General features: G+C 32.0%; 1 protein-coding gene across 1 annotated transcript; it reads right to left on the bottom strand.

Moving 5' to 3' along the window:
- Positions 1-1,128: 1,128 nt before the first annotated feature.
- On the bottom strand, positions 1,129-4,725 carry LOC120125137 (boron transporter 1-like). The gene is made up of 12 exons (XM_039143631.1): positions 4,542-4,725; positions 4,367-4,449; positions 4,078-4,270; positions 3,847-3,985; positions 3,450-3,615; positions 3,131-3,297; positions 2,835-3,008; positions 2,648-2,743; positions 2,411-2,548; positions 2,011-2,330; positions 1,657-1,927; positions 1,129-1,551 (listed from the first exon to the last, which is right to left on the bottom strand). Exons 1-12 carry the CDS (start codon positions 4,643-4,645, stop codon positions 1,255-1,257), a joined length of 2,148 nt encoding a protein of 715 aa, XP_038999562.1. The 5' UTR covers positions 4,646-4,725; the 3' UTR covers positions 1,129-1,254.
- Positions 4,726-14,484: the final 9,759 nt, after the last annotated feature.

Genomic DNA, 14,484 nt, shown 5'->3' with positions numbered 1-14,484 from the left:
TAAAATATTAATATTTAATTTATTTAAAAAATTAATATTAAAATTAAAATCAAATATAATATAAAATTAAATAAAACCTCTTTGAAGAGGTTAGAAGACGTCTGAAGACATAAGACCACGTCTGCGCCGCGCAGACCACGCGCAGACGTTAGAAGGGCTTGTGTCTTCTAAAAAACAAACGGTCTGCGAAGCCCAATGTCTGCGTGTGGTCTGCGCGACGCAGACATAAGAGCTTTGCAGACCTTACACAGTAAAAACAAACACCACCTAAATCTATTTACTCTATCAAATTACGAATAGCTATCATCATTCTAGATCTGAAACCAGTATTAAGAGCATGTATATAAATTATCATGCAAGACTGGAGAAATGAGACTCTCTCTCTCTCTATATATCTATTTTGATGGTTCATCAGCTCTTCTATTCTCTCTTTCTCTTCCATTAAGTAACCGTTTACGATCCTTCGTCTAAATTAAAAGGGGTGAACCGTCAGAAACTACAACTACTCCATTTCTATCATCAACTAATATTTATCTACGTGGCTTTGTTAATGCATGAAGTAAAATTGGCAAAGTTTTTCAATCAATCCTGAGCGGTACGAAATGCATAATTTAATGCTGAACAAGAATGCTTTGATTACTAAGAACACGCTGGGGTAGTCCCTTTGTACAAGTTGGTGACATAGTGGAAAACAAAGTATACTTAGCACTACCATGTGTTCCCTCGTTACTTTGCATATCGCCATAATCGGATTTCCATCTTTATATTATACTATCATGTGAGAGCCTGAAGATTAAGTTACCTAAATTATCTGCACTATTTTTAATTCTTGAGACTGTAAAAGTCTATTAAGCAAGAGCACATGCTCCCTTTACTGATTAAAGAGATTCCCACACGTGTGAAGCCTGACAGATACAAAGTATACCTGCATTACGCTTAGTGGGGACTACTTTTTATGGTAAAACTTTGTCCCAACAACAGAATCTCCATTGAAGGACCTACTACTGCAGTAAACATCACAAGAAGTTACAGAACGTACTGTATGTACTTACAGTTTTTTATTAAAATATAAGCATTTGCTTGGGAATGGCATATTTGCCTTTATTCCTGGCTTTGATGTTAAAAAAAAAGGTATAGTAATTAAGTAAACTAGAACCTTTGAACTAAACACAAGACCTCTCGATTGCAATTGACATATAAACTTACCACACCACTAAACAGACTTATAAAAAACAGAACAAAATGAAGTTTTTTCTAGCTTGATGATGAACCACGACTGCTTTGTCCAAGTGATGATGGCCCGGGACTGGGAGTTTGCTTTAATCCAAGACCCTTTTCATCGATTTCCCTCGGTTGACTAATCCGAGGACTATGTGCATTTTGCTGGACTCGTGGGCTGTAGGAAGGTTTTATGTCCCGAACTGAAGATGGAGTTGTACTTGATACTTTAGGACTCTGCATATGCCGGATTTCTCCGCGGCTTCTCGTCATAATTTCATCTAGAATTTCTAAATCATCGATGGGAGTAGCTGTTGCCCGACGTTCCCGGTCCTTTCCATTATACAAAACATAATGTATCAAGGAACATCTAAGATTAAAGTTTCGTCTTTAAAATGAAAATTTGTGAAGAACTAAAGCGAGGTTAAGAGAGCGTACTTCGAATGTCATGTTGTAGGCAATGGATGGAGCTTCCTCGTATTCTGCGGCATCAAGGTCTTGAAGATGAGCACCTTTGAAAAACTTGGGGAGCAAATATTGGCGCACCGGCACGAGAAGCATGATTAAAAGTGGGAAAAGGACTCCAGCTATTGGGATCCATGTTATGCCAAAGCATACCAGCAAGTAAACTGTCTGGAACAAGGTAAAGGTGGCAATAGTTTTGAAAGGTACAGTCTCAATAAAGGTTGCATGATACTCCTCCAACACCCTGATACGGCACAGATCATGTGGAACGAGCATTAGAATAGAACTGAAGATGTCCTTAACATAGTATAGAAGTGGAATACGTACCTGTATCTCCGAGTTGGAGCAGTGAAAAGCAACAATATTCTCTCCCAAAATTGATTCCCGGGCAAGCTTTCGATGGCCATGAAAGCAAAATAACCCCAAAGAACAGAAGTAGGGATCTTCTTAAGAAGAGGCATAGCAGCAACACACCCACCAACCATCAATGACTGAAGCAAGTTACTGAAACGTTGTTCTTTGACTTCCACTGGTAAAAGCTCATCTATTTCCTTATCAACGTCAAAAATGGTCTCGTCAACAGGTGCGTCAATGTAGCCAGTACTTGAAGCCAGTTGGATAGTGGATTCTTTCAGTTCTTTCAGCCCCTATTTTAACTAAAAAGATCAGGGCAGCTGGGGATTATAATAGATGGTGTAAATCAAAATTAAGAGTACAAATTATGTACCATAGTGGATGGAAGCTGACAGAAAAGTGGAGTCTGCATCTCATTGTATGCCTCTTGCATGCTTCGATATAGTTGACTCAGGCTGGAATTTTTACTTATACTTTTCCGGGCTGTTGAAACAAGCTTATTATGCAGAAGCTGTCGCCAATAGAATGAAAGAACTGATCAAAATGAGATACATACGAAAAGGCTCAACCTACAGTCGTGTATAATCAGGCTAGCAAACCCCATGTATACCTGATGTTTAAGAGTTGCTAAGCTTTTTGTATGCATTGGGGATTGTGGAATAACACCATTGGATGGTGGAATGCCGAGAAGACCGCATAATATAACCTAATCAAACCATATTATGAGTTGAGACCAAAAACAAAAAGAGAGAGGCATCCATCAGATTCAAAAAAGTTATCAAATGACAATGGCGCACCAGTAAACCCAAAAGAAGAAGATCATAATGATATGAAGGTGGCTTTTTCAGATTGAATTCTTTCTGTTGAGCAAGTTGAGATGCTACACTGTGGTCAAAATAGTAAAGCACGGCAATCATGGTTGCTGGAATAAATGCTCCAACTATGTAAAGAGGGGGCACAGTTACCATTTCCTGCAAACTCGAGAAAATGAGTCCCTTGGCAGTTTTCAAAGAAAATTTAACAAAAAAATTAGCTCCTATGAAGGAAAGGGAGTAAACAGATTCTAAACATTTGAACACCAAAGAGGATTGACCTTGATAACGGTCCAATTAGAGTATGCATCAGGAGACCATGGGTTCGGACTGAAAAGACGCCTTGGAATCCCTCTTGGGACATCATTAACAGGTATGTAAGAAACAGCAGTCCACACAAGAACCATAAGCGGCACCCCATAATCTGCTATAAAACCTCGAAGCCAGCCTATATAAAAAAAAGAGATGCAGAAGTCAGAGAAATAAGGATGACAAATGTGTGGCCTTTCTCCAACCAGGAAACTATTCTTTCTGTAGCATAAACGAATGTAACAGCGTCCTCTAATCCCTAATGAGAATAATTGGAAACGCATCCAATACCTGTTCCATAGCGCCAGGATCTTGCTTTACGGCTCCTTATTGCAGTCAGGAGGAGGCCAAATGACAGAACCAGTGCAAACATTCCATTGCCAAATCGCCACGAAGGCTGCAATGCTGTTTGCTGAGGATTTTCTCTCTGAGGAACTCCAAACTCCTCCACAATTCCCTTTAGAATAAAATTCATTATGTACAAAAAATGAAAGCCTCTAGCACAGTCTTGGGAGGGAATGAATGAGAAAATGATCAGTACATTTTAATTTTAAATAACAACAGAAAGCACTATAAAAGCAACCTTAAATTATCTTCAGGTGACACATAAGGGTAGATCATTTCAATTATCATGATCATAAGAGTAGATCATTTCATTTAATAATGTTAATTATATGAGGATACTCACCCGTATAGCTTGCTGCATGAAAAGCATTGCAATTAGTAGTCCAAATAATTCACCCGCTACACGTGTAAATCGGTTTATTATAGAACATGCCCCAAGAACAGCCAATAAGAAAAGCAAAAGTGCTGTCCAGACACATACCCTGAGAACCCATCCAAGTAAAGAAAAAAGCTTAGTGACACCAGAAAACCTATCCGGTTACAGTACTCAATTATGATGGAATTGAAGAAGTACCATCCAGTCCAGGCTAAGAAAAGTTTATGCCCCAAATCTTCTCGGTCCTTCGCAAAGTTGTACATAAAAGTATACATCAATACTGTCGGCTCTGCAACTCCAAGAATGAGCAAGGGCTGTCCTCCGACGAGTGAATGAATGATTCCACAAAGTGCTGTTGATGCAAGAGTTTGTACTGCAGTCAAACTTCCATCTAAAACAACAACAACAAAAACAAAGTATCCATTAGAAATCATGACAAACATAGCAGAACACGCTGATGTACATGTATAAGTTGTCTAGTCCCCACCTGTATTTCGTTCCAGCTGCACCCCGAACGATATAACCGGAATTGCGGAAGCAAAGAATATATATGTTGTTGGAGCAAGAATCCTAAATGGCAGATAGTTGTCTTTTGTAATAATGATATTCACAAACTTTATAGCTCATTGTATGAATATAGATGAGAAATGAATGTTACTAACCTGACACCGGCACTGAAGCCACCAGTCCAGTCTTGCTTGTAGCATAAAAACCTTCCTTTTAGATCATTCCTGATTCCACGTAATGGAACAAAAGTTTCTTCCATGGTAGCTCAGTAATTGAGCAAACACTAATTCTTTTTCTTCCCCTTTTCAGTTGGAAGACAACTAATGAAAGAATACAAGACACAACACGCTGACAAAGATCAAAGAACTGAGAGGTCGATTCGGAAACTAAAGTTGCATAGGCTTAGATAATCAAGTTGTAGAAAGTATAGGAAGAAAGATGTTAACTGGTTGATCATTGTTGGATTTAAGAAGAAAAAAGATGTGAGTTTCATCATTTTTCCTATGTATAATTGACCCTTGATAAGGGCAGTAACTAAATATTCAGAACAAAAGGAAGTTTACATTTCAATGAATTTGTAAAGAATGACCAAAGTATGAAAAGAATCAAATTGTGTACGAATCAAAGAACCTGAAATTCAATTTATTATGGAACAAAAGTTTCAAATTCAACAAAACAAAAGTTTCAAATTCAACAAACAACAGAGGCTGTTAGATCTTTGACAAATTACATGCTGCCAAACAGAAACTTCACATAAGCTAAAAGTTTCAAGAGCTTACAAGCGAACACCAGAAAAATTAACGAAAACCCATCATCCTAAACTCCATTAGAGATCGTTTAAACAATTTGAAGCAAATGGGCACTGATAAAAACCCAAGAAGAAACCTTTAAGAAGAAAATAAAACAGCGGAAAAAAACTGGCAGTGGAGCAAGATTAACGAGAATCCATAATGGGAAACATAGCAGAACAAGTTTAAAAAAAAAAGAGGAAAATTTTATCAAGATTACATTATAAGAAAAGAGACCCTTCTCAAGCAAGAACACAAAGTTTAGATGAGCAATGGGGAAGAAGCAGAGAACTATATATATATATATATAATAGAAGGAGAAGCTAAGAGAATACAAAAGTAGGCAATGTGAAGGTTATTGTTAGAGATGAGGAAAGTGATTAACAGAGGATTAAGAAGAGGTTTTTTATGACAAACAAACTCTGGCAATGAGCAAAAGATATTGGCGTTAAACGAGATAGTGTGTGGTGACTAAGCATAAAATAAAACTATCTTCTTTTTCAGCAATGGAAACACAAGGCGAAAGGTGGTGTGGGCTAACGGTTGCTGACAAAACTGGGGATTGACAATTTGAGTTCAAAAGCACGTTTAGTTTATAGAATATAGGATTACCTCTAGAAATATGATTATCGGGATGTAATATTATTTAACATATTACTGGAAATATTACATTGTTTTGTTCTGTTTGTTTAACAGGAATGTAAGATTACAATATTTGGTTAAAAGAATAAAAGATTACCGGAATGTATATTTTATCAAATTATCCTTGTTATATATTTATTTTTTAAACAAGTTGAATTCTAATATTCAAAAGAAAATATTTATATAAAAGATCATAGAAAATATATTATTTTACTATTTTTAATTTATATACTTTCTTTAAAAAAATTAAATTCATAAATTTATATAATTTTTTTACAAAATTTAAAAGATAAATTAGTTTAATAAAATGGTTCAATTTTATTTTAACCCCTGAACTTCATATAAAATTTTAATTGTGGATTTTTTTTGTAAATCTAAAATAATTTAAGGATAAATTTGTAATTTACCCTTCGTAGAATTTTTTTATTCAACGGTTAGGAGATGGATATTTTTGGAAAAAAATTGTTTTAAAGGCATTTTAGTCCAAAGTTATGGGAAAAGAATAATACTTAAGGAATTGGGGGAATGCCATTTTCAGTAATAAGCCCCCAAAATATCATTGTTGGGAATAATTTATTACCCCTTACTAAGAATCTTTGCAATTCAAACATGAGTATCACGCTCTGAAAAAAAAATTCCCCAAGTAATCTCACAATCCCATCCAAAACGCACCCTTAGGGTTGATATAATGTGGAGATTGAGATCACATGTTTGGAATCTTACTCCAAAAGCTGGGAAGGGCTTGTTCTTAAATTTAAAGGGAGCTTTTGAAGAAGATTTGTTTTTTCTTACTCCAAAAGCTGAGAAGGGCTTGCTCTTAAAAGCAAACAAGGATTAATTGCTTATTTTCAAATATATTTTTTTCTTTATAACTACTTAAATTCGACATATTAAAATTTATTGACATCAATGATAAAATATAATATTATTCACTCTTAAGAATTTAGGTTGGAATAATTATGTCTATAAATATTATATTATAATCACCACATATTATTTCACTAGACCAATTAGTAACTTTTATATAGAGGAATGATTACTTATTAGTCATTCATATTAGACTCTAAATGAGTTAAGTCAAGCTTGAGTATTATTAAGCTTGACATGACTCGAAAAGTTTAAAGTTGGACTCGACTCGTAAGCTTATAAGTTTAAAATTGTCAAGTTCGATTTAAACTAGAAATCAAAAAATTAAAGTTTAACTCTACTCGAAAGCTCACAAGCTTAGAATTTTCAACCTCGACTCGAAAGCTCACGAGCTTATATTTTCTTTTCTTTTCTTTTAAAAAGCTCACCAGCTTATACTTTCTTTTAAAAAAATAAGCTCACGAGCTTATATTTTCTTTAAAAAAAAAGCTTACGAACTTAAATTATCAAGCTTGACTTACAAGCTTAAAATTATCAAGTTTGACTCGTACTAGAAAAAAAAATTGAAGCTCAACTTGAGCTAAAAAAAATTAAAAATGAGACATTCTCAAACTTAGCTCGATTGAAGATCAAACTTGAGCTCGAACCTTAAGTACATGAAAATCTTATATTAAATTTAAAAAAAAAGACAACATATAATGTTAATAAATTTATTGTTAAATGGTAGAGAGTATTTAGAACAGATACTACTTTATAATCACCTTATTAATAATTTTATTTTATTTTAAAGTTAAAAATATACTGTTATAATATCATAACAATGATTATCGGCAAAAAAATAAACACGATTGAAAAGGGGGAAAAATAAAGAACACTGAGATTTATGTGGAAAACCTAAAAGGGAAAAACCATGAGCAAAGAAGAAGAATTTTACTGATATGAAGGAAGGAAATATAAGAGAGTTTTGGTGAAAGAAAAACTTGATATCTAACCCTGACCCTTAGTAAAGAAAAACTTGATATCTAACTCTGACCCTTAGTATCTATTTATATGGATATATACTTTATTACAAATGAAAACTAAATAAAATAGAAATCTACTTTAATAAAGTTTTCTTCTTTTAACCAAATTGGGTTTCCTATTTTCCCAATATTTATATATTAATTCATTTGTGCAACTTTGAATTCGAGTCAAACTCCAACAAATCTCCACTTTGACACGAATTCTAAAAGTGCAAGGGTTTCGAGACAAAACACCCAAATTCGATGTGACACCCAAACTCAATAAAATAATTCTTCACTTCAACGAATAAGTTCTTCACCTCTTTCACAACACCCCTCAAAGGGGAATCTTCATTACAGACACCGATCAAGTCCAAACTTTTTCTAGGGTTGGATTTAGTCTTTACATCGACATGGTTATCATAAGTGCCAACTTTGCTCACAAATGTTTCACCACGAGTAATATCATGCACAACACGATCCTTATGCTTTTCCTCATTCGTCCATTGTGTTATCGACTTCTCATCAAATCCTTCTATTGCATCGTCGATATCTAACTGTGCAAGAACATCCTGAATCTTCACTTTCCATAGTGAGAACCTGGTGTTTCGATCCAATAGTGGATTATCATATTTCATTGTTTTCATAATCTTGAACCTGAAGCTCTGATATCAATTTGTTATATTATCGAAACGATGATTATCGGCAGACAAATAAACACGGTCGAAAAAAGAAAAAGTACCAAGATTTACGTGGAAAACCCAAAAGGGAAAAACCACGGGCAGAGGAAAAGAATTTTACTAATATGAAGGAAGAAAATACAAGAGGATTTTGGTTAAAGAAAAATTTGATATCTAACCTTGACCCTTAGTATCTATTTATAGGGATAGATATTTGATTACAAAAGAAAACTAAATAAAGTAAAAATCTACTTTAATAAAGTTTTCTTCTTTTAACCAAACCTAGTTTCCTACTTTCTCAATATTTATATATTAATTAATTTATGTCATTTTGAATTCGAGTCAAATTCTAACAAATTTGTTATATTTTAACCCAAATTATAATTGGCAATTAAGTTGAATTTTATTGTAATTGTTTTATGTAAGAATTCTTATGGATTAAGAATTATTGGTGATCAAGTATTTGACTTTATAAATAGTGATAATGTCATAACCTAATTAGTGAAAGAGAATTATTTTGGAGAGATGTAATCTTTCTGGGATCTTTGTAACTTTTGGGGTTTATGTTATAGAGATAGTTTTGTAGGGATTGAGAGAGAGTTTACTGGATTTTGGTATCTATACCGGGTTTTGGGATACATGTGATATCATGTACTTGTACTCTTCGTGTTCTCTACATCTATAGTGGATTATTTTTCATCTCGATCGTGAAGGTAAACAAGGCTGAACCATGTTAAATCCCGTCTCCTGTGCATGTATTATTTTATGTTGATCACTTTGATTATTTTTCCGCTTACATATTATAAAATATAATATATTATTTTTTTCAATTTGCTCATTAGCTTTTTGAGTTAGATATCAAATAACACATTTTGGCTCGTTAAGAATTTGAGTCGAGCTTGAATCGAGTTCATCGATTATTAAACTTTAACCAAATCAAACTTGAACAACTTATGATTTGTCTCGTCTCTTTTATAGTGGTATTAGTATATACGTATGTATTTCTGTAGAATATATATTAATCCCATTCTTAGTAAACCTCTAGTACCTATGTGAAATTCTATGGGCAAAAGATTATAATAAACTTATATTAGTAGATAAGGTATATGACTATCTCTTGATAGGTTAGGAATTCGATAAGCATGACTCTACTTTTTTTACACTTCACGCTCGTGCACATTACCTATAAATCCATTATACAAGTCTATACGTTAAACATTATTGATATATAATTGTATTAGAATTATTCCAAAAATATAAATTTAATTTTTTAACGGTTAACTGTTCATTAATCATTTATCAAAAATTTGTAAATGTAACCTAAACCGTTAATCATCATTTTTAGCGGTTCAATTAACCCAAATCGTTTAACATTAACGGTTCAGTTAATTAACATGTTAAATAAAAAAGGTTAACCTGCATTTTCTATGGGCGAAATCTCATTATAATGATATTACCAAATAATATTATAATATAGAAAGAATCACATTGTTTCTTTAATTGTCCCACATTAGTAAAGTTGTGAGCAACAATCACGTATGGAAAAATAAAATCCATAACAATAGAATCACAATGATTATTTATTTTCACTTTTATTATCGGACAGGATCAATGTTCTGAAATAGTATTAGTAACCAACATTACTTTATTGAAAATTTCTATTAAATAAGTTTGTCCACTTTGAGATTAAATGGATCCTTAAAATGACAGGATAAATCTTAAAAATAGATTTATTTACTATCTCGATTTTTTCACGATTTATTAATTATCTCGGATTAAAGAAAGGTAGAAGAAATATTAAGTTTGTCTTAAGATTGTTATAAAACAATAATAATCCAAGATGACAATCAAACATGAGAAAATAAAACAAAAAAATTCAAACTTCTTAGAAATAAAATAAAATTGAATAGAAAGAACTCTTTTTTTTTATAAATCTATCAATCAGAAACGAGTTGAGGAATGTAGCTACACATTTTTCTTAATACAAGTTTTCTATCACTCCTTGATGCTTAAGATCATTGGTCGTCTGCTTCCCATGATATAACAACTAAATAATTAACGTACAATAACACAACTATCAAGATCACAGACTATTTCTTGTCTATCACCAGAAAACTAAAGAAAGAGAGAAAAAAAAAATTCAAGTTGTTTGAAGTTTTTGAATTCTTAGATATATTTAACCTAGAAGGATAACACTCTTTTTATAGAGAATTCACAAATGAGAATTTACTAAAAAAATAATGTTATTCATTAATATTTAAACTGTAAAAAATATTTTAATAGATAATATTTTTAAATTTGAAATGTTTAAAAATATATTATTATCTTTTAATATCTTTTTATATTAAATTTAAAGTATCCTATTAAAATTAAAATTTAAAGAGATAATAAATATCTTTTAATTTAACATATCTAAAAAAATATAAATTTAATTTAATTATTAAATTAATCGATGAGTTCACTTCATTGATAATATTTTATCAATAGATAAAGAACAGTATATTATTTTTAATAATATTTTATCATATAATATATCTATCAAGATTTAATAAGATCTTATATTATGAAAATAATGTAATTAATATTTTATTTTCAATACTTTACTTTTAAATTTGGGTAAACTATACCAGTGATCACCCAACTATCGCCCCTTGTTATTTTGATCACCATTTTTTTAATTTTTATCAATCAGGCCACCCAACTATATAAATGCATTTAATCAAGCCGCTAGTCGTTAACAGTTAACGGTAGTGATGATGTGACAGTTAATAAAATTGATATAATTACACATTTGGTCATCAATATTTATACATTCTATCAATTCAGTCTTAATGTAATTTAATTCAATACATTTAATCATCCAATCATAAGACAACACATGTAATCATTTGATTGGAGAGATTTTTTATAATTTTAATTTATTTAATATAGCATTTTTTTGTCCAAAAGGAAAAAACAACTCTCAAAGAAATAATCTCAAAGAAATAAGAGGGGAGGGATTAGAACACATGCCCTGGAGCCTGAAGGAAGAGAAGCAATCAACGCCAGAGTTAGGCTCCCATTTGTGATTTGGATTACGTAAGATTGTATAAAATCTATTAAGTATACTGCCAAAAAAATAAATAAAGAAAATTGCTTATTTAAGGACTTAAATCTTAAATTATATAATTAGGGAACTCTAATCTTAAATTAATGTAAAAATAAAAATAAAATTAAATTTTAAATTTTTAAATATAATATATAAACATCTTTAAATTTTAACCATTTAAACCTATTCATCATTATTTTTTAAAAATATGTTTTCTACACATTTCTTTAACTCAAAAGTAAAAGTTAAAAAATTTAAATTTTGAATTTAAAAATTGTTCATTAGGGTCAAAATTATATTTTTAAAATTAATTTGTTATCATATGATATGTTATTTTATAACTTTTGGATAAAAGTGCACTAATATTTTTTATTTCAAATGTAAAAGTTAAAAATCATTAAATTATAATTATGAAAAAGAAAAAAATATTAAATTTCGTATAAAATGTAAAAAAAATTATTTTTTATTAATTTAATATTAGAGATCCCTAATCATATGATTTGCTTATATTTAAGTCCCTAAATAAGCAACTTTCTTTATTTATGTAAGCCAAATCACAAATGTGAGCCTAACTCTTTGGCATTGGTTTCTTCTCTTCCTCCAAGCTCTAGGGCATGTGTTCGAGTCCCTCCCCTCTCAATTCTTTGAGAGTTGTTTTTCCTTTAACCTGATGCTGACACGTGTCGCCATTTGGTTGGAAAAAATGTTATATATTAAATAAATTAAAATTATAAAAAAAAACTCTCAAATTAAATGATGACACGTCTTGTCATATGATTGGATAATTAAATTTATTGAATTAAATTACATTAAGACTAAATTGATTGAATGTATAAATATTGATGACCAAATGTGTAATTATATCAGTTTTACTAACTGCTACATCATCACTTCCGTTAACTGTTAACGGCTAGCGGCCTGATTGAATGCATTTAAATAGTTGAGTAACCTGATTGACAAGAATTCAAAAATGGTGGTCAAAATGAAAAAGGGACTATAGTTGAACGGTCACTGGTATAGTTTACCCTTAAATTTTTAACTAATTTATAATTATACGTTGAGTCCTTTATAATTTAAATTTTTTATAAATTAAACTAATGGTGCTGGTCGAGCGTTATAGAATTTTCTTTATGATTGTGCACGAATATGTAATACGTATGGTTGTATGTTTGTTCTTTCATGAATGCTACAGAGATCTTATGATAAATCTCTCATTTAATTTTTTTTCCATCAAATATATATACTACCAATAAATATATCACCTATAAAGAATCTTAATTATCTTGTATTTATAGCATTACTTACACCATAGGAAGGACATAAATTATTGTGATTAAAAAATTACTTATTGATTGTTACTACCTATATGAACCCAATTCATGATATCACCAGTCACTCATTAGATTGAGTCACCATCATCGTTGATAACTCTATTTGACAAAAATAGTTATGACTTCACATAATCTATGGACATGGTTTTTGTAGCTACTTAATCATGCTATATCTTAGATAAACTTATCCAATGTGTTAATTGATGTGTCGAGACCGTCTTTCGGTTGGGTCTGAAATTGGGCTTCGACGTGAATAATTGGGTTAGAGTCGTCACCGATCATTTTAAAACGAATTTAGGTGGGTCGGACACCATCTTATCTGATCTGCGTTTTACCAGAAACGTGTCGGGTTCGGGAGTCTGTTACGGTCAAGGAAGGATTAGCACCCTTGAACCGCCCTTTCGGTACCAATTAATTTGTCGGTTGTCTCAATTGCGAAAAAATTAAAAATTGAAATTTAAAATATTCGATTAAAATTATTTATCTTTGATTGGTTGAAAAGTATCCCTAAAATCAAAAATGTTGTTAGATTGTAAAATAAAAATAAATATGAAAAAAGAAAAAAATATTAATATAAATATAATAATAATAATAAAATAAATAAAATAGATAACAAAGACAAATAAAAGTTAGTAAAAAAAGAAATAATAAAAAAAATAGAATAATAAAATAAAACAAAATCAATAAATAAATAAATAAAAAGGACCAAAATGAATGATGTTCAAAGATGGAAGGATTACACCAAGATTTAACACTTTATAACCCTCAAATACACGTGGGTTATAATTGGTCTATCCAGGGGCAATCTTGAGAAGGGAAAGAGGAGGACAATCACAGATGCAAGGGGACAGGAGGATTTGGAATCGCCAAGGTTGAGAGTTTTGTTGAATCTCCAGTAAAGAGCAGGTCCACAAACTGCAAATGCAGGGATGCAATGATTGATGGCCATAAATATGAAATTAACAGCTTCAGCTGCCCTTTTAATGTTTTCATTCCCACGTTTTTCCATTAAAAAGTTGAATAAAATGAGAGTCAAATTGCACTTCACTTCTTCCAAAATCCATGATTTAGGTAGATTCACCGATGCAGCGAATGAAGTCTAGGTAGGCGCCGACCCATATACAAATTCCTTGGTATCTCCTCGGGCAGTGGTAAAACACTCGGTTCGTGCTCTGTGTCATGAATATTCCAATGTAAACCTTCGTCTCCAGGTTACCAAAGCTGATCAGATAGTTCGTTGGAAGCCGCCTTTAAACCCAGCAGTGAAAGTGAATTTTGACCAGGCCTTCATGGTTGAAGCGGTGGCAGCATATCACGCGTTGGAGTTTGCAGTAGACTTGGGCTTCTATAACATTATTGTCGAGGGCGATTCTCGAACAGTAATACGCAAGGTAATCAAAGAGATTAGCACATGGATATGGGACATAAGAAGGAAAACTGACCTTTTTCATCTTGCATGTTCAATTTCATCTTCAAGTCTGGAAACCTTGCTGCTCATTTGTTAGCCACCGACAGAGATTATGAGGAAGAGGAGCGAATCCCAGAACCAGAGTCTGATGATTACTCATTTTTCTAGCTGAGTATGTTGAAAATAAGAAATTCTTTGCTTCTGGTCCCCCAAATGTGGTTTTCACACTCTGATCAACATAGTCCACTTCACACTGGTTTTGCACTTGGAATTTGCTTAGAGGACACGGCATA

The sequence above is a fragment of the Hibiscus syriacus genome, unplaced genomic scaffold (genome assembly GCF_006381635.1).
Source record: "Hibiscus syriacus cultivar Baekdansim isolate YM2019G1 unplaced genomic scaffold, ASM638163v2 tig00110429_pilon, whole genome shotgun sequence".
NCBI lineage: Eukaryota > Viridiplantae > Streptophyta > Magnoliopsida > Malvales > Malvaceae > Hibiscus > Hibiscus syriacus.
This window is presented reverse-complemented; position numbering and strand designations above follow the sequence as displayed.

Excerpts from the sequence above, each read along its gene's own strand:
- LOC120125137 (XM_039143631.1), bottom strand. The coding sequence starts at position 4,645 with ATGGAAGAAACTTTTGTTCCATTACGTGGAATCAGGAATGATCTAAAA. Across the intron at positions 3,616-3,846 it reads TCATGCAGCAAGCTATACGG|GGAATTGTGGAGGAGTTTGG; the intron begins GTGAGTATCCTC and ends TTTATTCTAAAG. Across the intron at positions 2,331-2,410 it reads GTCAGCTTCCATCCACTATG|GGGCTGAAAGAACTGAAAGA; the intron begins GTACATAATTTG and ends TAGTTAAAATAG.